Raw genomic sequence first — 24,874 nt, forward strand, 5'->3', positions numbered from 1 at the left:
TCCTTTAAGTTGCTTGAAGACGTTTCGCCTCTCATCCGAGAGGCTTCTTCAGTTCTAAGGTCAAATGGTGGGGAGTCACAGATTTAAACCTAGTGGGAGTATCCCCCCACAGAGGGACAAAAGGACCCCCTGATGATCCTCTAATCGCCTGAGCCAAGGTGTGAAAATGGGTGTGGGACCTAATCAGCCAGGGTTTCGGGTGAGCTCATTGTGAAACCTGGCCCCACCTTATCATGCGAATTCCTGAGGTCAGATGACCCAGGATGTGAGTGGGTGTTAAGGCGTCTGGGAAGGGAACTCAAAACTGGATTATAGATGGCAGACAGTTGGTGTCGTAAACCACCGCCTCTGTTCAGAGATGGTCGCTCACAGTGGACATAGATGGCTTCTTTCACCACCATTTGACCTTTGAACTGAAGAAGCCTCTCGGATGAGAGGCGAAACGTCTTCAAGCAACTTAAAGGAGTCCAGACGCTTTTCTTTGCAATCTCCTTTGACTACGATGACCTGGATGACTGAGAACCTTCACAGACAATATGAAAAGGAGCTATTTTGCTGAACAGAAAATATCATAAAACTATCTCCCGTGTAATAAAAGCATTTAGGCAAAAGGCACACTAATAGCAACTTTATAGCACTATTAGCTTGTCACTGCAAATAAATGGAACAGCATTAATTGTTGAGAAGCTGGATTGGATGGATGAAAGTAATTAATTTGTATTAATCCTGCTTTATTTACTAACACATATTTACAATTCCAAGATAACTAAATTTAATATTAAAAGTAGGGAAATTTATATTCTGTCAATTATATCTTTGTTATAACAATGCTATGGCAATAAATCTAAGGTTGGATAACCTGTTCATTGACTTTAAAATGGGGCTACATTTCAGCAGCTTTCAGTGCAGGGAATGTGATGGATTAGGGTAGCACCTACCTCAGTGGAAAAATAAGGCTTGCTATCATTGGAAGCAAATCTCAATGCTGAGATAGATCAAGGTGAGATTCTGCAACCAGTGGGAATCCATCGTCCCCACAGTCTGGGACCAAATTTGATCTTCCAAGATGACCAGATTTAAGGGGAAATGAACAGGGTTTTCACCAGTATAAGGTTTAGTGCCAAGAAGCATTGATACAACCAATAAAAAATTATAGTTTCAAACATTATAAAACTGTAGCACGAGACTATAATATTACAGCAGCCAAATATTGCTGCTTACACAGCTGCTGAACTGACTGCAGAAACAAGCTGCAGACAGCATTGATTTGAATAGCTGTTAAGGTCACATCATTTTGAACAGGAGTTGACTTAGAGGATCAAACATTTGTTGCTGTACGTCTGTTTCAGTTCATATATCTCTTGTTCATGCTTCTTCTTTAGCTCATCTATCTCACCTTTCAGATGTTTTTCTTTGTGGCTTGAGAGATTTTGTAACAGTTCAAACTCTTTGTTGTAGCTTCCTTCTCTCTGTTGCATTTGTCTCTCATGTTTTAACTTCAGTTCTTGTATTTCCTCCATGTGTTTTTCTACTAAAGCTGTAAAGTCTTTGGTGTATTTCTGTCTGAACTCATTGAATTCTTCAGCTTGTTTTCTCGCCTCCTCTTCATATTTCATCTTCATTTCTTCAATTTTTTTCTTATAATCTGCTTCTAATTTTTCTCTCTCATTTTCCTCCTGTTCTCTTCTATTTCGATCTTCTTCTTTTCTTGTGGTTTCATACATTTCTCTTTCCCGTTGGTAGTCTTCTTGGAGTTTTTTAAATCTTTCTTGCTCCTTTATACGTCTCTCTTCATCTTGTCGATGTCGTTTCTCCCACCCTTCCTTTCTTTCCTTGTCCCAGGCCTCTTGTCGCTTTCTCATGTCTTCTCTGTTCTGCTCCAGCTCTCCTTTAAGTTTTTGCTCCCACTCTTGCTGTTTGCATTCTTCTTCTTTTCTCCTTTTCCTATCTTCTTCTTCTCTAATTTCTTGTTCTTTCGTTCTCTGCTTACGTTCCTTTTCAATTTTTTTCTCCATTTTTTTAAGTTGTTTCCTTCTCTCCTGTTCAATTTTCTCTCTCTCCCTTTCTATTCGTATTCTAATGTTTTCAATTTCTTCGTTATGCTTTCTCTGAAGTTCGTGCTCCTTCCTCTTCATCTCTTCTTCCTTCTCCTTCAGGATCTTCTCCACTTCCTTCTGTATTGCTGCCTCTGCCTCTTGGAACATCTGGCTGGTGTAGCAGCTGCCTCCATTCTCCTTAACCCTCCTCTTGTGTTAGGGTCGGCACCGACCCATTTTAAATTTCAAATGCATAAAAAAATCACATACATTTGTTTATTGTATCAAGGCTTTTTGACTTTGTCAGGAACCTCTATTTCTACAAAATAAAACAAAAAAAAATATTTTCACTAAATTATAAAATGCCCTATTTGAAATTATGACCTTTGTGTTGTTAGGGTCGGTTTCGACCCAGGTATAATATTATGAGTATAATGCAATAATTAAAGCCAAAACTGAAATCATAAGTGCACTGTCAGCTAAAACACTGACACCAAGCTCCTCTCCTAATCATATGAGCTTTAGGGGATTCTTATTTTGCGTGTTTTTCCAGTACACCTGCACAAAAACAAAACAAAATAAAGACGGCATGTCAAGACATGTGACGTGAATTCACTCATTTGAGTGGCCATTTGACTTCCAGAGGGCACATTTACAATTTCCAGCATACAAAAATGAGAAGAAGATTCACAGTGAGCCAAGTTCTGGATCATATTTTCGGTGAAAATGAAGGAGAGGACACAGAGCAGCACAGCGACTCAGATCGGCAGGTTTCTAAGGAGGAAGACAATGTGGAGTATCATCCAGAAGACACAGACACATCTGATCAGAGGTGGAGGTCGCTGGTGCTGAAGCTACTCCTGCTGAAAGATTCAAGTCCAAAAATGGTAAGATCTTTTGGAGCTCAGTACCTCATGATGTACATGACAGGGCAGTTGCTGCAAATGTCATCAAAATGACCCCTGGAATCACAAGGTTTGCTCTGACCAAAGTCAGTGACATCAAGAGATGTTTTGAGCCATTTATGCCATTGTCACTAAAAAGAATCATCATTACTATGATAAACCTTAGAAGGAAAAAAAGTCCATGGCAACATGTGGAAAGATATTGATGAGGAATACCTGGATGTGTTCTTCTTCTTGCTGGAGTGTACAGATGCTGCAATGAGGCCACTGATAGTTTATGGGACGCATCGACAGGCAGAAATATTTTCTGGGCAATGATGTCACTTCACACATTTGATATCATTTTGATTCAAGAGACCTCAGGTTTCACAACAGAGAGACCAGACCGAGGTCTGACAAGCTTGCTCCCATCAGGGATGTCTGGGTGAGATGGGTGCAGCTTCTTCTGCTGATGTTCATCCCAGGGCTAGAGGTGACAGTGGATGAACGTCTTGTCCACTTTTCGAGGAAAATGCCCCTTCCGGCAATACATACCCAGTAAGCCAGGGAAATACGGCAGAAAAATCTGGGAACCCTGTGATGCAAAAACCAACTATGCCTGGAATGTACAGATTTTCAAAGTCAAAGCTGCGAGTGGCATCCCTGTGAAGAACCAATGAAAATGTGTGGTCCTTGATATGACCACTGGACTGCAGGGTCACAATATCAGCTGTGATATTTTATTTTATTTTTTATTTTTTTACCAGATATGACCTCGGACAAGAACTTCACAAAGGAAACTTCACAAAGGTGTAGCTGTATCACTGGGAAGTGATAAAAAGCCCACAATTACCCATGACTATAACCAAAACAAAGGAGGAGTGGACTTTTTCTTTTTCTTCAGTTTATATTAAAGGTCTACTGCTGAAAAAAACAAACATTTTTTTGTCTTTTCTTGATGTAAATATCTATGGGTCGAAATTGACCCGTAACACCATAGATGTCATTTTAGTTATTAACCTTAAAATGAAAAAATCTATAAAACAGATTTATTTAAGAGATATGTCCTATACCCCTCAGTAATAGTCAGGTAACACAAAAACCTTTTATTTATTAATATGATTCACTTGAGGTTAATTTTACTATTTTTTTAAATTGAAATCGAGGGGTATTGTGACAAAAAAAGACCCAGAGGCCCACACCAAAGGTATTAAAACCAACATTTTCATGGATGAGGAAGCCTAACAAGGTAACCAAGAGGTGAGAAACAAATTGGATGATAACTTATTGTTTTTAGTGTATTTTATAGCTGATTTAATTCACGGGTCAAAACCGACCCGTTAACATAAGAGATGATAACAGAAAGCTAACACAAGAGGAAGGTTAACCATGTTATCAGCCTTTGTCAGCAGCTCTCTGACTTGTGTGCGATCTGTCTGATTGTTGTTATTAAAGACATGATACCGCCTTCCACAATCACGTATCAGTTTATGTAAAACATCATCACTATTTTCTATGTAAGTTTCAATTGTTCCCTTTTTAAGATCATCTCCTCTGGTGAATAAAATGATGATGAAATCTCCTGATTTTTTTCCAAAACACGTCTTGATCAGATCAACAGCGTCTTTTTGCTCTTTTGTAAACCGACCGATTTGCAGCACCAGTAAGATCACATGAGGTCCAGGAGCCAACATGCTGATGCATCTAATGAGTTCTTGTTGAACATAATCATTGGTCAGACTTGTGTCAAACAGACCAGGGGTGTCGACAACAACAACAGGACGTCCATCAACCACTCCTTCTGCTTTCTCACAGAACTTTGTTACTGACCTTGAACTCGTAGTCGACTCAAAGTCTTCGTTACCCAGAATGGTGTTTCCAGTAGCACTTTTTCCACTGCCAGTTTTCCCAATCAGCACCATCCTGAGAGGCTCTCTGCTCTCATTTTCATCTTCATGTACCACCTTAGTACTTTGCTTCAATTGCTGCAGTTCATCTGTAAGCTTAATTACCTTCTTTATCTGAGCTTTCATGAACATGTCTTTTGTGAAGCATCTTGGTTTTTCGCCTTTCATTATTTCTACCTCCTCCAGCAATTCTGGGATTTGTTGTTTGTCTTTCATGTTGAGAACAACAGATCTTCCTCCAAATCTCTTACAGAGCTCCTTGATGTTCTTGTTTTCATTTAGAAAATTAACAACAGCTGAATCTGTAGGATCAGAGTCCACAGTGAACAGAATCATGGTGAAATTGTTGACTTGAGAGCTAAATGTGTTCTCTATGGTCTCTAACTCTTGTTTGTCTTCATCAGTGAGGGGATCCACAGGTAGGACCAGGATAAAGGCATGGACACCCTCAGGATCACAGAGGGAGATACACTTGAGTGATTCCTCCAGCACTTTGCCCTGAGGTTTTCCATACAAGGCAGGCAGCTCTACCAGGGAAACCCAACGTCCACGCACCTCTCCCTGATGTTTAACACACTCTGATGAGTTGGCAGGTGGACCAAACTTTTTTTGTCCTAGAATAGCATTAACTGCTGATGTCTTTCCAGCTCCTTCTCTACTGCACAGCACTAAGTTCAGGAGAGGTTTGTTAAGTTCTGTCACAATATCATCCTCTTCGTTTAATGTGAGAAATCTTCCCCTGTTGTCATTCACTATCTTTTCCATTTTTTTCATCAACTCTTCTCGATCATGTTTTGAAGAATCTTTTCTATCAAGACTGACTGTGTGCTGATTTTGTTTGCAGTCTCTGATAAGTTTTTGCACAGAGTTATTCTTTCTCTCCTCTTTGTGTGTGATGATGACCATGGAGGTTGTAAAGGCATTTTCACCTAACAAACTCAGGATGAACTTCAGAGTTTTTCTGTTCTCCTCAGTGAATTCAGAGGACTTTACTAACAGCAGCAGAACATTTGGTCCAGGAGGACAGCGATTCACACAGATCTTCATCTCTCTTTGTATGTGCTCTACAGAGAGACTAAACAAGTCTGGAGTTTGCACAACAGTCAATGTTTTTTCTCTCCACTCTCCACATAAGGTCACATACTGTGATAAAAAATCTTGCAATGTAAAACCTTTGTGCCCAGCGATTAAGTTACCAAGTTTTGTCTTCTTGTCGTCACTTTTCCCCAGCAACAAAATCCTAATGTCAGACACTGTGATACAATAGAAAAAACATATCACAAACATAATTAATGCTGAATTTATTAGACTTTTTTGTGATATCTTCATAAGTCTTTTTATGAAAAGTATCTTTAAGATATCTTCAGTCATCTGTGTAACCAGGCAATTTCTAGCACTAATGGTTTATATGAACAATTGTTTTGTAACCACTTTTTCAATTTTAAAGAATTGTGGGGATTGTTTAAGTTAATCCTGGAGAAGTCACCAAGTACTGTTTGCACCTATATACTTAGCTCTAAGATGATTTACTCACTTCGAGACAGAGTACTTTTCTCAGAAGATGACCATTCAAGTGAAACGTGTTTGTGTAGTCCTGTGAAAACATGACGTAATATGCAGATTATTGATCTATCTCAAAAGAAGGATTTGTATGCACATTATTGTGAAGATCAGAATAGTTTTTTCACTTACCCATGGCTGTAACACGATCTGTAATAGAAGTCAGTGTACTCTTTTGTTTGGGGCTTTGAACATCTGCTGGTAAAGTCTGTGAGGTATCCTCAAATGGTTCATAGCTAACATGTTCTCCATTGTTCTCCTTCACAATTTGACCCAAGCGATATAACAGCTCTGGAAGTTCAATGTCGCTCCTCCTCAAGTATCTGTATCTACATTTTTTAATCATATCTTTTAATTGTGGGTGTTGCATATATTGTTCTGTGCAGCCTGAGTTCCTCTTTCTAGGTGTTGAAATCAATATCATCGAGTGATCAAATGATCGATAATTGTAGAGTTTAAGTATGCTGCAGAGCCTTAGTTTGTGTTCCTCGCTGAACTCTTCTGGCTGTAGAACCAGCAGGAACACATGAGGTCCAGGAGCAAAATATTCCACACAGTTTTTTAAAAACTCTGTAATTTCGTTCATCTTGTCAAAGACAAAATCCGGAGTATTGATAACAACTATTGTTTGGTCTTCCAAAGGTCCACTGATTTCCGCAAAGGAGTTAGGTGCCTTGTTGAAAGCCATCTGTCCAACTATGAAATCTCCCACTGAATTCCTCTCAGACCAGCTGCCCCCCAGCAGAACAACCCTCAGCTCAGACACTGGAATGAAAAAACAAAAAATGAAACTGAGTCTAGATCTGAACCAGTTCTTGAGTGACAGTTGCAATTAAATATTAACACACATTTAAACAATATGTGAAACAGTTTGTAAAAGTTTGTTAGAAATCAGAAACCGTATTTCTCATTTTATTTTAGCATTTTTTTTTATTCAATTCAGTTTTATATAGTGCCACATCACAACAACAGTTACTTCAAGGCTCTTATTTAATAAACAAGCAGTTTATTTTACAGGACATACTGCCTTGTGACTGTGTGTTCAAACCAAAGATCAGAACAAAAGCACTCGCACAGTCTGAATAAATATAACTAACACCAGAATCTCTTCTCTCAAATTAAAATTCAATGTTTCATCTTTTAATTGATAACAATAGAACTGTGTCAAACACATGAAACTAGACAAGTTCAGCTTCCGTTCTCGGGGCTGACCTGCTCTTTGATTTTGATGATGGAAACGTAGAGTGTGAGGCTGCTTTTCCTTTAGCCAGACCAGCTTCACCTTCACCCACTCCTCAGAGCTACGGTATCAGGCATCAGGAAGTCGGTGCTGCTGTAGTTGAATGACTGTGACATCCTCCCCATGGAGATGGTGACGGGGTACTGACGTACCAGAAGGGTTTCTGGAACTCATCCAGCAGGGTCAACGTCATGATGCAGCAGTTCTTCACTGAGCCCTCCAGCTCCTTGCTCTTCCAAGGCAGCTGGATGCTTCCAGACATCCATCTGTGCTGGGACACGTTGGTCCTGCTGATGACCTACAGCTGTGCAAGTCATTGCTAAATTGTGCCGCAGGACATGTCATGACATGATCTGGGTGCCGGTATTGTGCACGACAAAGTGCAGAGTGTAGCCGTGAAGACCAAATTTAGTGTCCAAGTCATCCACAGGGGGCGGTTTCAAAGGTTCAGAGTATGGGCAGACTGGAGATCCCAGGAGACACTTCTCCACAAGCCTGTAGAAGTGCAAGCTTCTACAGGCTTGTCATAATGAAGGCCATGTTACTCTGATCCCTCCAGGGGCAGATTACGACACCTGGCAGATTAAAAATCTCATTTCCAAGAGAGACCTGGCATCATGGCAACAAAGGTCAAAATACATGTACCACATGTTCAGATTCTGTACCACATGACATCGTCTTTGGCGAGCTGGTAGAAGAGCTCGCTGATGTGATTAACGCAGAACAGCTAGGACACGTCCAGGTACAACTGAATCTTGAGCTGAATCTCAGATTCTCAGGTTCCACTAAATTCTCTTTTGAAACTGAGGGCCTCACTTTGGGAATTTCTGCTTTTCAGATGGTGGTTCTGGACATCGGAGCTCATGTCTGCCACATTGCCTTGGGTTTGGGGGTTCTGCCTTTACCCACCTTTTCTTCCTCTGGCTTCCAGTCTGTCCTCTGTTAGGTCCCCCGGGACCTGGCCAACTTTTTCCGCAAGCCTACTGTATAGTTATTGGTTGCTTATATTTTTATGAGCAATAGATAATATTTATATCAGTAAGTCATCACATGCAAAATAGTTAATGTTTAACAAAATCTAGTATAAGTCATTATGCTTTGTGTTCTTCTTCAGATGGATGGTTGGATGGATGCATTATTGATCCCACAAAGGAACCACACTAGTCCCCGGCCTACTTCCTTGTCCTTAGCATACAGTCTCAGGGTGCTGGATTTTGGGTGAAACCCTCCATGCATGGTCAGGAGCTTCCTTTTCTTGATGTCAGTGGCTTCCATCTCCTCCTCCATCTCCTATTCAGCTGACTCCTCCTCCTCAGGACTTGCCTGACCCTCTGCAGGTACTTGGTGGTTACAGCTTTCCTCGCAGCCTCTTCATGGTTCCCATTTGCCTGTGGGATCCCCAGGTACTTGTAGCTGTCCTCAATGTCTGCATTGTTGCCTTCTGGTAGTTTGATCCCCTCGGTTCTGACTACCTTCCCTCTCTTTGTTACCATCTGACTACACTTCTCCAGTCCGAACGACATTCCGATGTCATTGCTGTATATCCTGGTCGTGTAGATCAGTGAATCGATGTCTTGTTTACTCTTGGCATACAGCTTGATGTCATCCATGTGGAGAAGGTGGCTGACAACTGCTCCATTCCGTAATCGGTATCTGTAGCCAGTCTTGTCAATGATCTCACTGAGGGGGTTCAGGCCTATGCAGAACAGCAGTGGCGACAGCACATCTCCTTGGTAGATCCTGCACTTGATGGCAACTTTTGCTATGGACTTGAAGTTGACCTCTAGTGTTGTACACCACATCCTCATTGAGTTCCTGATGAACGCTTGAAGAGTCCTATTGATCTTGTACAGTTCTAGGCATCCCAGGATCCATGTGTGGGGCATTGAGTCATAGGCCTTCTTGTTGTCAATCCAGGCAGTGCACAGGTTGGTCAGTCTGGTCTTGCAATCTCAGGCAACTGCTCTGTCTACCAGTGGCTGGGATTTGCTCCTCTGGCATTCCTGCCATTTCCTTTTGTGCCACACTCATATATTAAACCATGTGCCAGTGCATCTTAGCCGCTATGATACCTGACAGAAGTTTCCATGTGGTATTGAGGCAGGTTATCGGTCAGTAGTTGGATGGGACCGTTCCCTTCCGGTGGTCCTTGGGGATCAGGATTGTCTGGCCTTCAGTTAGCCATTCTTTGTGTCTCTTGTTGACTGGCAGCTGGTTCATTAGTGCTGCCAGACACTCGTGGAGTGCAGTCAGCTTCTTCAGCCAGTAGTTGTGAATCATGTCGGGGCCTGGTGCTGTCCAACTCTTCATACTGGAGACCTGTTCTTGGATGTCTGCCACTGTAATGGTTACTAGACCCTGTTCAAGGAGGTTGCTGGACGTCCGGTATGGCTTCAGTTTTCTGTCTCTCACTCATATCCGAGGTAACAAAAGTTCCAAAGATGTGTACATAAATAAATAAAACTAGAGATCAAACACTGAGGCCCATTTGTTAGTGGTAATGGTGGATGATATTGCAGCATTTATTCTAACACACTGTGATAACATCTGACAACTTCCTCAGTACTAGCTCTAAATGTAACTTTGTCTGATAGAGTGAAATTTAATTGTCTTTGTAGAATGTGTCCTCTGTCAAACCTTTTGAGATTTTGAATCAAGCCTTTGTGTTTTTTTTAAATACCTTCAGGAAATTTTTGAGCCAAAAATGTCCCCTTTTTGCACTGTAATAACACTATTACTATTAGAGGTGCAAGTTGGGTTTCAGACGAAATAACCTTGATTTCTTACAATTTAATTGCAGGTACTATTACGGATGCAGGGCTTATTATGCCCCTTCTACATAAGATAGACGAAAATTACGCTATTAGTATTTTTTTTAAAGTAATGAGTTTATGTGAATATTTTATGTACATACAATTACACTCTGAATTCATAAAGATTACCTGGTAAACATTGGGAAAATGTTAACAAAATGGCTTATTCATTAACACAGAAACTTCATTTCAAAGCATCAATTAGTTTACCTTATGTTGGTAAACTATGGGTTTATGCACCATATATGATTGGTTCTGGGAAATGCATCAGCAGAACTGAGAACATCCAAAAATTACACACAAAATGTGAGAAAGCAAAAAACTGTGAACATCAGAGTAGGACAGACTCGGTTCAGTTAAACTCACTGTCAGGTGGCAGAAGATCATAGCTGCTGCTGCGGTTCAGGGGCTGCATATATAGGACTTTAGAGACAGAGAGACAATTGTATTTATAAAAAATAATGTTAAATAATATTAATATCATTTAGTCTAATGAATAATAACATTAAAAACACATCTATGAAAAAATCAAAGTGCAAATAAATTTGCAGCAAGAGCAGCTGTCATTACTCATTTATTTTAATAACTGTTCTGCATTATCTATGATACAGGGGGATTAAACGTTGTCATTTTGATTAACAAAAATAATACCAGACCTCATCACAGTAGGTGTTTTTCCATCTGTGCTGCAGTTTACCTTAGGAATTCAGTTAGTTTAACACCATAATGACTCATTAATTGAACTCACCGGGTGCTGCATTTGCCATGATGCCACCTTTTCATGCAAGAACCTAATGAAGATCAGTTCCTTCAGAAACCTAAGAAAAGAGTATGTGAGAGAAAGTATCCCTTATTACTACCTTGTAATAGATGTTATAATTAAAAATAGTGGGTTTTCATAACGATTCAGGAAAATGATCATACTTACTTAACCTTGTAATGCCGAGTGTGTCACACAGATTTTTGAGACCTCTACATCAGCAGTGTGTGTGTTTTATTATCATTATTATTATTATTGTTATTATTATTATTATTATTATTATTATTTTAATTAATAGTTTATGTTGTGAGCAGTAAATGGCGCAAAAAATTTTCAATTTGAATTCAATTTTATTTATATAACAGCAGTTGCCTCAAGGCACCTTACATTGTAAGACCCTAAAACAATACAGAAAAAGACAACAGCAAACCCTAACAGTCAGATGACCCCTGTGAGCAAGCACTTTGGCAAAAGTGGGAACGAAAAACTGCCTTTTAACAGGAAGAAACCCCTGGTAGAACCAGGCTCAGGGAGGAGAGGCCATCTGATACAAATCAACATTGAATTCCTTGTATTTTAATTTTGTGGAAGGTTCAACAAACACTAATTTCACAAAGTTTGAATTTCCTGACAATTATTTCATTGTTTAGGCTTTACGGTGTTAAGCTGTCAATTTATATTTTACTTTATATTTATATTAATTTGTATTTTTTTCTCATTCATCAATCTATTATCTTCTGCTTATCCAGTTTTCTTAAAATTCTTAAATTTTAAGACAATTTTAAGAAATTTAAGAAGAATTTCTTAAAATTGTTTTCTTTTGTTTCTGTAAGGTCACTTGCTATTTATTCATTTAAATTTTGAAAAATAAAGCCAACATGGAAGTGACAAAACCTTTGGTTCCTTGAGTGGCCACTTGTAACTCCAAAAGAGAGTTTGTTTCAAAGTGAGAATACCATTTTAACACATAAGAGCCCAGACCCATTTTTATTGTCAGGAAAACTATGAGAGAGTCAAAGTTGAAACTTTAACTTTCCTCAGTATGTAAAGAGGCATCACTGTGGGTTTTTATGGGTTAAAATGTCCAGCTTTACAGCAGCAACATGTTTGCAGCCTGAGGTTTTGGGCACTGTAGCTTATTTCCTCTTCATAACAATTGTATGATTTTTTTTCAATGTATAACTTACCTGTTTAAATTGCATTAAAGTTTGCAAGCTTGTGACCTCTGTCTGACAGGTGGATGGCAATTTAGCCAGCTTAGCTGCTAGCTGTTTGCTAGGCTTCACTTCAGATAATTGGAGTTTTGTGTTTGTGCTGTTGGAACCTTTTGGAACATGTTTAAAGCAATTATTTGACCAATAATATGGCTGCTATATTGTACAGACAGTCCAAAAAGTTTACTCTGTAGTTTTTCTGAGATAAAATCTAGCATTTTATTAGTTTGCTTGCCATTATTTAGTAGGTACGCTATCTATGCTTGTGTGATGCCTATGTATAATCTATTCTACAGCTTGCTAAACAAGCTAATTAATATTAGCTTATACCTTGGCCTGTCTTCCTTCTCTCTTGGACCCCAACCCATGGCGGCAGATGGCCGCCCCTCCCTGAGCCTGGTTCTGCCGGACATTTCTTCTGGTTAAAAGGGAGTTTTTCTTTCCCACTGTCACCAAAGTGCTCGCTCATAGGGGGTCATATGATTGTTGGGTTTTTCTCTGTATGTGTTATTTTAGGGTCTACCTTACAATATAAAGCGCCTTGAGCCAACTGTTGTTGTGATTTGGCGCTGTATAAATAAAACTGAATTGAATTGAACTTTAATCTAAATATAACTTGTGTCTCCAAAAATCGATGTTGTACACCAAGTGTTTCAAAATGTTCTAAGAAACTTAGACATAGCATTGCTTTGTCAGTGAGGCCTGAGAGCCAGAGGACAGTCACTTCTTTAAGATTCACGATGTCAAATCAAAATGATAAGAAGTGAGGTGATGGCTGCAACCTGCAGCATACACCCAATATTTGTCCTGAAATCTTATAAAAATAATATGATTTTCTTGTGTTGTGATTTGGTGCTTTATTAATATCATTGAATTGAATTGAAAAATTGAATTGTCCCTGTCTGGCTGCAGCATTTTGGAGTATCCTAGTGAAAAACAGCATGCTCTAATCGCTCTAATAAGATATTATGGTCAACAGTATCGAGCGCTGCACTGAGGTCTAGAAGCACAGAGATGAGTCCACGGTCAGACGCCATAAGAAGATAATTTGTAACCTTCACTAACGCTGTTTCTGTATTTTGATAAGCTCTGAAACCTGACTGAAACTCTTCACATAAGCCATTCCTCTGCAGATGATCTGTTAGCTGTTTGACAAATGAAGCTTATGTGCAAATTCAATAAGGAAGATCTATGGCCTCACATCTGTCCACTCTCAGGTGCTGCCGGCTAAATCTAAGCTTCATCACTTTCACTTTCCTATGCAGTCAAGCTGTTTGTGTCATCACTGATCTCGTCCAATCACCTTCTTTAGTTGCTCTCATTCATTTCGATCATTCACAGTGTAATCTACAATCCCGCCATCATTGTCATCCTGGAAATGCTCGTATAAAAGCAGAATTCGCTGATCCCACATTGCATTCTGCCCAGCTTTAACCATCCAGCATTTCTCACTTCAGCAATGCCGAACTAGCTCAGTGCCATGCAATCACTCAATTACAGGAGCTTTTTCTGTTTTCACATCTGCAAGCCTTAATTCACTATGGTAAGTTTTGGTGAACTCAGCAGCAGCAGCAGCAGCTCGCAAATTTAGCCCTCCCTGCGTTTCCATGTTGTCAGGGGCCAGGAGGAGTCTCGCCAGGTTTGGTCAGGGTACTGCCTCTTGGCGGGTTCCTCTGCAGTTTCCAGCAGCCACAATTTAGGGCAATCAGCCAGTACTTAAGGCCAGTTTTGTTAGCTATCCTTCACTAGTATGTCTGCTACCCTTGGGCAGCACGGGTCTCCTTCATTGCTCATGTGTAGTTTCCCTTGTGTATACTTACCTGTGCTTCTCCCTGTTTTCCTTGCAGTACTTTGGATCTGTCCACTCTTCACCCTTTTGCAGTTGGAATCTTCCTACTCTGAACGCTGGATTACCTGCTCACTGGCTGTTGGCACAAGATCGCCATTCACCACCTGCCTGCCCCTGCCCGCACTGTCTCGGATTGATAAGCACCCTCTGGATTGGAGTTCTCAGTTCTCTCAACACAGCTCCGATTTCTCACCTGTAAAGTAAGCCTTATTTCAGTTTTGACTGTCATACTCCCTCCTATCATCAGCTCTTAGTGCACCTCTAACTCTCATCTCCGTCTGTTCCAGAATTCCACACTAGACTCCCCACTCACAACGTGTTCCCCTTCCCTGTGAACCTGGAAGCCCCTTGTGCCTACTTAATCCTTGTAAATAGTTGTGTTTCATTGTAGTTGTAAATAGTTCAAGCTTTGGCAATAAATCATTGGAAATTCTTGCATTGGCTGTCTGTGTCTGGTTCTGCACTTGAGTCTACACTTTGTATCGGCCATGAAGACTTGATTTATCTCTTGTGAAGTCATTTTGCCTTCTTCAGTCATGTCCATTACTTGAGAGTATCCATGCTATCTCTCTGTGCAATTTCTACTCCTTTCTGCCGTTTTGCATTCAAAATATTCAGTTGCATAGTACTAATTTCATCAAAGTTGCCTAGGAGATTTAATGTTGTAGGTAAGACCCTACAGTTATAAACAGCTTTCCACATATTTGTCTCTAAATGGACTGCAGGTCATCAGTCACCTTTGCTTCTTGCAGTCATTTCAATTCCATATCACCCTTTATCCATGTGGTCACTCAAATCACATTTTCTTGACCTGTGGTTCTGCCTACCTTTATAAGGCACTCAAGTCTAAATTTCATCTGTGGCCCCGTACCATCATCAGTTGTGTGGTTCCATGTAGCCACCACATGGATTTTTGATTTTCGACTGAGAACTAGCAGTGGGACTTTGCCCCGATGACTATTCCTACATTAGCTAGCCTTGGGTGTCTGGTCATGGAGGTCTCGCTGTGGTATTTCAGGGCTGGTTCTCCTGCCGCTGAGTGAAAGTTGGACATTTTCTTTCATTTGAACTACAGCTGATTAACGTCAGGGGTTAAATCATTTTTAATGTGCTGCGGTGTATTGTCCACCCGGCCCAAATAGCTTGTTTTTATTGGAGTTCAGTGACTTCTTATCCTCTGCTATGAAGCTGTCCAGACACTGGGCCTTGTTTTTACTTTGGGTTTAAGTAATGATTCTATTTGTTCTGAGGACATTTTTATCTCTGATCATCACTGTATTCTTTTTAACTTGTCTTTTCATGAGCCCTCTCCTGTGTTCCGGATGGTTAGCTCTCACATCTTAAATTCCTCCACAGCTGAGAAATTCTCTGATGCTTCTAACTTATATTCATCCCCTAATAATGGTGTTGATCCCTTAACAAATCTTTTTAATAATCATTGTCTTTCCATTTTAGATGAAATCTGTCCGGTTAAAATGAAAGCATCCTCCTGTTCACCCGACATTTTACCTGCATCTTTATTCAAAAATGTTTTTCAGTCTATTGGTCTTTCTATGCTCACCATAATCCACACTTCACTGGTGTGTGTTAAAGTCCCTGCTTACTATAAAAGTGCTGCTATCCACCCCCTTTAAAAAGAAACCAAGTTAGAGCCTTCTCTTCTTAGCACTTAAAGACTGATCCTAAAATTCTAAAATTACCGTCTATTGCTAAGATTTTAGAAAAGGTTGTGGCTAAGCAGCTTAAAAGCAGTTTTGGACAAATACAGCATTCTTGACAAGTTGGCTTTCATAGAGCTCATTCTACTGAAAGAGCTCTACGTAGAGTCTCCAGTGATATTTTGATGCAAAACGATGCAGGAAAATGTTCTATTTTGTTGATGTTGGACCTCATGTCGGCCTTTGATACGGTTGACCACCACATTTTACTTGATAGTTTGAAATATTGGGTCAGTGTAATTGAATCTGCCTTTGAGTGGTTCTCCTCATATTTGCCTGAACGATGCTTTTCTGTGGCAGTTTCTAAGTACAGGTTATCTTCCACTTCCCCTTACCTATGGTGTGCCACAAGGTTCTGTATTGGGACCCTTATTGTTTCTAATATATCTAATTCCTCTTCAGCATATTCTGAGCACCTTTGAGGACATTTGCTATCACTGCCACGCAGATGACATTCAGTTATACATTTCTTTTAAGCTCGAGGATGTTTTCAAGATCCAGATTCTGAATAAGTGCTTAGACTCCATTAAAGGTTGGCTGGCTGACAACTTTCTCGAACTTAAGGAAGTCCTTGTATGTGCTCCTGACAGATTTGCACCCAAGATAATGAAAAGTCTTGGTCCCCTTTCGAAATTTGTTAAATCATCCATCAGGAACCTTGGAGTAACTTTTGACTTCGCTCTCACTTTGAATGTTCACGTCTAATCTGTGGTTCGGTCTTGTTTTTATCACTTAAGAAACATTTCTAAATTCCTATTGTATCACGCTCTGAACTGGAGATTGTTATACATGCATTAATTTTATTACGTTTGGACTACTGTAATTCTTTGTTTATATGTCTACGCAAAAACTCCATGGAACGTCTGCAGGTTGTTCAAATTCAGAGTCCATTTTAAGATTCTGGTTCCGACTTTTAGAGCGCTTCATCGACAAGCACCAGTTTACATTATTGAACTTCTACAGCCCTATGTCCCTAGCAGGTCCCTGAAGTTATGTGATCAGGGACAGCCCTTTTGCTGTCTGTTTTTCCTTCCAATCGAATAGCAAACATGGCCTGTCATCGGAGTGCTTGGTCATACAGGGTCATATGATTGTTGGGTTTTTCTCTGTATGTATTATTGTTGGGTCTACCTTACAATATAAAGCGCTTTGAGGCAACTGTTGTTTTGATTTGGTGCTATATAAATAAAACTGAATTGAATTAAATTGAACAGGAATGGGGTCAAGATATGTTGAAGGTTGCAGGACATAATTACTGAAATTAAGTCAGAAAGATCAAAGAGACTAAATACAGTTGTGGTCAAAAGTTTACATACACTTGTAAAGAACATAATATCATGGCCCTCTTGAGTTTCCCGTTATTTCTACAACTCTGATTTTTCTCTGATAGAGTGATTGGAACAGAGACTTCTTTGTCACAAAAAACATTCATGAAGTTTGGTTCTTTTATGATTTTATTATGGGTTAACAGAAAAAAGTGATCACATCTGCTGGGTCAAAAATATCCATACAGCAACATGAATTAGCAATTTTGGTGACTTGGAAAGTTTTCAGTGAAATGAGCTTCATAGCATGGCCTCTTAACTTCTTGTGAGTGATTATGAGTGACTACAGCTGATGACTTCTCTGAGGCCAGTTAAATAGGGCTCATTGGATACAAACGCCCACAAACGCAATGGGAAAGTCAAAGGAGCTCAGCATGGATCTGAAAAAGCGAATTATTGACTTGAACAAATCAGGAAAGTCACTTGGGGCCATTTCAAAGCAGCTGCAGGTCCCAAGAGCAACAGTGCAAACAATTGTTTGTAAGCATAAAGTGCATGGCACCGTTGTGTCACTGCCACGATCAGGAAGAAAACGCAAGCTATCACCTGCTGCTTAGAGAAAATTGGTCAGGAGGGTGAAGAGTCAACCGAGAACCACCAAAAAGCATATCTGCCAGAAATTAGAAGCTGCTGGAACACAGGTGTCATTGTCCACAGTCAAACGTGTTTTGCATCTCCATGGACTGAGAGGCTGCTGTGCAAAAAGGAAGCCATTGCTCGACTGAAGTTTGCTGCTGATCACATGGACAAAGATAAGACCTTCTGGAGGAAATTTCTGTGGTCAGACGAAACAAAAATCAAGCTTTTTGGCCACAATGCCCAGCAATATGTTTGGAGGAGAAAAGGTGAGGCCTTTAACCCCAAGAACGCCATGCCTACCATCAAGCATGGTGGTGGTAGTATTATGCTGTGGGGCTGTTTTGCTGCCAGTGGAACTGGTGCTTTACAGAGAGTAAATGGGATAATGAAGAAGGAGGATTACCTTCAAATTCTTCAACATAACCTAAAATCATCAGCCCCAAGGTTGGGTCTTGGCGCAGTTGGGTGTTCCAACAGGACAATGACCCCAAACACACATCAAAAGTGGTACAGGAATGGCTAAATCAGGCTAGAATAAGGGTTTTAGAATGGCCCTCCCAAAGTCCTGACTTAAACCCCATTGAAAACATGTGGAAAATGCTAAAGAAACAAGTCTATGTCAGAAAGCAATCAAATTTAACTGAACTGCACCAATTCTGTCAAGAGGAGTTGTCAAAGATTCAAACAGAAGCTTGCCAGAAGCTTGTGGATGGCTACCAAAAGCGCCTACTTGAAGTGAAAATGGGTAAGGGACATGTAACCAAATATTAGCACTGCTGTATGTATATTTTTGACCCAGCAGATGTGATCACTTTTTTCTGTTAACCCATAATAAAGTCATAAAAGAACCAAACTTCATGAATGCTTTTTGTGACAAAGAAGTATCTGTTCCAATCACTGTATGAGAGAAAAATCAGACTTGTAGAAATAATGGGGAACTCAAGAGAGCCATGATATTATGTTCTTTACAAGTGTATGTAAACTTACCACAACTATAAACGCAGCAGTCACCTCAAGGTTGGATCAGATTAGATGGTCGACTTCCGGTTTTGGTGAGCATGTGAAGACAGCACTGTCTCAGCCTCTTGCAGTGACAACTTTAAAAAATATATATATCTCTGAAAAACTAAATCTAACCAAGACTGAATCAGCTTGCATCTAAACCCTAAACACGTTAAACAAATGCCAAGGAACAAAAAGGCGACTACAATGACAGAAAATGAAGCAGACATGGCCACCTCTCCGACAGTGGATAGCACGGCACTGATTAGCATAGCCAACATGCTAGAAGAGCACAGAGCCAGCATTTCAACAGACTTCAAAACTTGGTTCGCGGCTTGACAAGATACAGACAATGATTACAGAGCAGTTTACAATGAAGCCAAAGAGATTCAGATATTGGAAGCTAAATCCTCTCCTGTTGGCGGAGGCCAACTTTTGCAACATTTCTGAGTCGATTACTTTCTTTTGTGAAACCAATAAAAACAATGAAACTTCTCCGTCCATTCTATGGGACACTCTAAAAGCCTACATTAGAGGTAAAATTATCTCTTTTACGTCTTACTCTAATAAACTACGTAGATGCCAGCAGAAAGATTTGGAGAAGGCCATAATAGAGGTGGATAATTATCTTTCTCTCACAAATACACCTGATCTATATAAAGAAAGATTAAGACTTTGAATGGAACTAGACCTTCTTCTTACTTCCAAAGCTGAACAACTCCTCCTCCGCTCTCGAGGGTTAGTATATGAACATGGCAACAAAGCTGCCCATCTCCTGGAACAGCAACTGAAGACTAAAACGGCGTCAAACCAAATCACACAGATAACCGATTCAGGTTTAATAACCTCAGATCCAGATAAAATTAATGGCACTTTTAGATCTTTCTTCACCCAACTTTATACCTCAGAATCCTTCACAGATGAAAGCCAATTAAATAGCTTTTTTGAAAAATTGGACTTATCTAAAGTTTCACTTGAAAATAACTTGAAATTAGATACTGCTATTACAATCTCAGAAATTAAAGAATCAATACATTTAATAAACACAGGTAAATCACCAGGTCCAGATGGCTACCCGGTTGAGTTTTATAAAGCATTCTCAGATCAGTTAGCTCCACTTCTATTGGAAATGTTTAATTACTCATTCGAGCAAATTTGAGCAAGGCACCCTACCACCCACACTTATGCAAGCCACTATTTCCCTAATTTTTAAAAAAGGCAGAGACCCACTGAGCTGCACATCCTATCGACCAATATCACTCCTCCCGGTAGATGTTAAAATTCTCACAAAAATTCTAGCTCTGTGATTAGAATCGATCATGCCTCAATTATTTCAGAGGATCAGACGGGATTTAACGGGGGAAGACACTCACATTCCAACATAAAAAGACTTCTTGGTGTCATTCTCTCCATCATCTTCTAATGTTCCAGAAGCCATAATATCTCTTGATGCCGAGAAGGCCTTCAATAGAGTGGAGTGGGCCTATCTTTTCATTACCCTAAGACAGTTTGGTTTTAATAATAATTTTGTCTCATTGGTCAAACTACTCTACTCCTCTCCGTGTGTCTCTTTCTGTACAAATAATCAACGCTCCACTCCATTCCCACTTTTTTTGCATTAGCGATTGAACCACTTTCAGCAGCTTTAAAAATGGTGGAAGGATTCGGAGGGATTGATAGATGGGGTATGAAACATCAGGTGTCGCTTTATGCAGATGATTTGCGTCTCTATGCGAATGATCCTTTATTAAATATCCCACGCATTTTGGCAGTATTAAACGCCTTCTGACACCTATCGGGATATAAGCGTAACATTTCCCAAAGCGAATACTTCCCTATTAACCAAATGGCTGCAGACATACCTACATTAACTATACCCTTTAAAATCGCCGACTCAGGGTTCAAATATCTCGGCATTGCAATTACAAGATCTCTGTGAACAATGCGAGAACATAATTTTACCTTACTGACAACGAAAGTTAAGTCTGATCCTCAAAGATGGAACTACCTACCACCGTCCTTAGCTGGTAGGATTCAAATTATAAAAATGAACGTATTACCAAGATATTTATATGTTTTTCGAAGTTTGCCCATCTATCTTCCTAAATCATTTTTTAGAGCTATAAATGACGCTACTTCATTTTTCAAGGGCTAGATTAGTGCCTAATCTAATTGGTTATTATTGGGCATCCAACATGCATAAAATATTATTGTGGTGCACACCACCTCAAACCAATTGGAGCCAAAGCAAAGCGGCCTCCTGCTCCTCGTCGTTACACGCTTTAGCATGCAATGCCTTACAGTCACCCTTATTAAGCCTGCCTTCTAACCCAGTTGTTGCTGGAAAATTTGGTCACAAATAAGACGCCGTTATTCATGCCATCTATGTTATTTATGTTTACTGAATGCTATAAAAAAAGGAAAAGAAAAAACTATCATTTCTGTATGTACTTGTGTCCTTTATGACTGTGTGGCATTTGATTAAGAAAAAAAAAAGATTAGATCAGATTAGATTACATTAGATTAGTAGGTTCCTTCGGGAAATTCAGTAAGATTAAAATGCTTTATATTGTAAGGAAAATATGTAGCTAATTTTGCCCACATTTATTAAAAATGATTTCACATAACTAATCTGTGTGTTAACCAAATGTGAATTATTACTAGCCTCCTTGTGTAACAACTTACAGTGGGGCAAAAAAGTATTTAGAGAGCCACCAATTGTTGTTCTCCCACTTAAAAAGATAAGAGAGGTCAAACGTTTTCTCTAAGTCTTCACAAGGTTTTCACACTCTGTTTCGGGTATTTTGGCCCATTCCTCCATGCAGGTCTCCTCTAGAGCATTAATACAGTTAACGAGTGGAGGACAGAGGAGCCTCTTACAGAGGAATTTACAGGTCTGTGAGAGCCAGAAATCTTGCTTGTGTGTATCAATGTGATTTTCTGGATTTTTTTTTTCATTCTCTCTCTTATAGTTGAGGTATACCTATGATGAAAATTACAGGCCTCTCTCATCTTTTTAAGTGGGAGAACTTGCACAATTGTTGGCTGACTAAATACTTTTTTGTCCCACTGTATGTCAATAACAGCATTTATTTGCCTTAGATCTGACTATTTGTTCTTCTTTTGCAGAATGCACAATGTCTGTATGTTATTGTCCGTGCAAAGAGAAAACTTGGAGGATGGATACACAGAGACTGTACAACAGTGTCAAGAACTAGATAAGCACATGGGCAAATAGTGAAGTTAAATAAAAAACAAAAACTATTGAGCCATTAAATATATAAATAAATGATTTTAAATGCATTCCACTGATGCTTTGTGGGCTTTTTAGAAGGACACTTGAACTGAGATCAGTTCTCTTATCAGTTTGCTTGTTGTCCAGGTGTGGCTGATTGATTTTGAGTGTCTGTACTGAATTATGCTTCTTTAACTGCTTGATGATTTGGTGGACTTGCTCTATGTGGTTAAATTCAAATCTATAATTATTCATTCTGAATCATTCCTAGACACTACAAATTGCCATCCAACTAATTAAGCTGCTTTTAATGTTTTTAATGTTTACGTAATCGAAGGGCTTAATACATTTGTAAACAGCATATTCAAATATTCCTTTTCTTATGATGCTAAAAGTAATTTATTGACGCGTTTTATTAATGCAGTAATTGCCAAGCACTGTATGAATAACTTCACGATTAGGGGCTGAGCCCGCTAAAGGTTTGATCCTAGAATCGCCCTAGTTTCAGATTACATCAGGATTTTCTGCACTCTGCTGCATAGTGCTGATAAACCATAGAGCCACTGTAAAGCCCCTAAATAACAGAGTTTGAGATGTCTGAATTCTATGGTGCATTTAAAGTACACGAATATTTTTGTTTTCATTACAAATAAATTAAAACTGTGTGTTGAGCTGTCGAAGTTCTTTCTAGTTGTAATCATGAAAATGATTACAACCGCATTACATCCGCAAAATGGCGGACTGAGTACTTTCCTAGCTTTCTGATTTTTAGACTTTAGAGGAAAAAAAACATGATTATTGTGACGAGGAGAAACCATAGGCTTCTCAATTTAGATACAAATGAACAAACCAGAGCGCTGAATTACACATTAAACAAATTATGTTTTCTTTCGGGCGACGTCCTGTGTTTCCTGGTCACGTACTGAATGTAACGTCTGTGTAGAGCTGGAAGCTGTTTTCATATCAGTTATAATCGGGAGAAAACGAAAAGATGGTTCACTTTTTTGAGCATAAAAGATCTGTCGATATAATTTGAGTAGACTCACCTAGGTATCCCACAGATATTGTTGAAACTTTTCAGTCTTTGTTAGTATTTTAATCGTACGCCATATTCCGTACAACGAAACCTCCCCGAATGAAAGTGAAAGTGTTCAACAAAGATAAGAGATGGAGCTGGCTCTACCGTTACGTCATACAGCCGGTAGTTACAGATATTCTTGTTAAGTCGTGCAGTGTTTAACGTGCAGCAAGACGGTGTTTAAATTGCACTTTTTTCTATCATTTAACTTGTATCGTTTGTCACAGAAATGAAAGATGTCGTGGATCACAAACTATTCTTTTGGTCTGAAGATGATAATGGTGGAGCTCCAAGTTCATTTCAGCACCACTAGATGTGCAGTGATCAGGATGTGCAGTGATCAGGAGGTCAGACTATAGTCTGACCTCCTGATCACTGCAGACTGAGGTTCACTGTAGAAAAGAAACAAACAAACAAAAAACATTGTAATTAAAAGGGGGCGAATACCTTGCCATGGGGTTAGATTTATACTGCACTGAGAGCTCTTAATTAAGAGCAGGAAAATGAGATAAGTTTAATATTCTTAGATTGTTGAGAATTGTTACAGTTGTTGAGAGATCACTGTTTGTGGGGTTTTTATTATTTTGACCTCGGAGACGCTGACATTGATTTGCTTCCTTTCCCCCTCAGAAGAATATAACTGGCACCTTTGGGGGGGGGCTTAAAAATTGCTGAGCTTAAAAACTGGCACTTTTTGCACGTACGAGCACGCGCACATGCACTCTCATGCCCGCGCGTTCACTCATCCGAAAAGGGGCACTTCCGGGCCATGCGGTCCCACTGCGCATGCTCTGTCTTCTCATAGCGGGTGCGTTTTAATTAGGTTCATCAGCCGCTGTTGGCATTTTGGCTTTTCATGGTAAATTTATACAAACAGGAATGACTTTGTCTTTTTACACTGACACTATAGAAAGACTTTTGTTGTCAGACAATCGAGCTGAAACGGCAAATTGTGTGTCTGACAACAAAAGTTCGATTTGTGTGTGTTTGTTTGTTTTATAAGCAGATTTTCTACGGTTAGTTAAAGCGACTACCCAACCTTGTTGCATTGTTTCTAACAACTGAGCATTGTTGGCTGTTTCAGACTTTAAGACGCCGTTTATCTCAAGAAATGGTGAATAAGGAGGTGGAGTGATAGAGACCAAACTTTATCCCTTTCATCAAATATTTGCATCCCCAAAAACCTTTCACCTAACAACAGTGCCGTCAGTTCACATAAATTTTCAGTTAAAATTTAAAATAATTAAAACAAAAATACGCGATGACTTTCCCAGACCTTTAAAACACAGATGTGCAATGCATTATTTAATTTGTGTTTATCAACCGCGGTGCGCGTTTTAGTTTTTTCAGTGTGAATATATACAAACAGGAGTTACTTTTGTAATAGTGCTTTTTACACACTCGAGCCGAAACGGCAAATCGTGTGTGTTTTTAACAACTGCACTTTGGGGAGGGGGATAGTTAAGTCGAATTTGAGGTCTTCCCAAACAAATAAATAAACAAATGCCACCAGGATTGTGTTGCATTGTAGGGTTGCTTTAACAACTGCGCTTTGGGGTGGGGGAAGAGGCATAAAGGCTGATAAAAGCTAGCGAACTCTTTCCTTGAGCCTGACACCCGCACGTTAGTTTGTGTATTCGACCGTTTAAATTTCAAATTTTTAGAGAAAATACG

General features: G+C 39.6%; 1 protein-coding gene and 1 long non-coding RNA gene across 3 annotated transcripts; both read right to left on the bottom strand.

Annotated features, from left to right (window-relative positions):
- Positions 1–582: 582 nt before the first annotated feature.
- Positions 583–7,025, bottom strand: LOC102076162 (GTPase IMAP family member 8). Its single transcript, XM_019355256.2, has 4 exons — positions 6,520–7,025; positions 6,362–6,421; positions 4,309–6,080; positions 583–2,240 (listed from the first exon to the last, which is right to left on the bottom strand). The coding sequence occupies exons 1-4, from the start codon at positions 6,971–6,973 to the stop codon at positions 1,311–1,313; spliced, it is 3,216 nt and encodes a 1,071-aa protein (XP_019210801.2). The 5' UTR covers positions 6,974–7,025; the 3' UTR covers positions 583–1,310.
- A 19-nt stretch (positions 7,026–7,044) lies between these two features.
- Positions 7,045–23,229, bottom strand: LOC106096990 (uncharacterized). 2 transcript variants are annotated; one of them, XR_003217797.1, is made up of 4 exons: positions 23,169–23,229; positions 11,189–11,258; positions 10,807–10,863; positions 7,045–7,152 (listed from the first exon to the last, which is right to left on the bottom strand). It is a non-coding gene; the product is annotated as an uncharacterized LOC106096990 (long non-coding RNA). The 2 variants fall into 2 exon arrangements; XR_003217796.1 differs by lacking the exon at positions 23,169–23,229 and adding an exon at positions 11,369–11,501.
- Between the last annotated feature and the right edge of the window lie 1,645 nt (positions 23,230–24,874).

This window comes from Oreochromis niloticus, unplaced genomic scaffold (genome assembly GCF_001858045.2).
Source record: "Oreochromis niloticus isolate F11D_XX unplaced genomic scaffold, O_niloticus_UMD_NMBU tig00002428_pilon, whole genome shotgun sequence".
Taxonomy (NCBI): Eukaryota; Metazoa; Chordata; class Actinopteri; order Cichliformes; family Cichlidae; genus Oreochromis; species Oreochromis niloticus.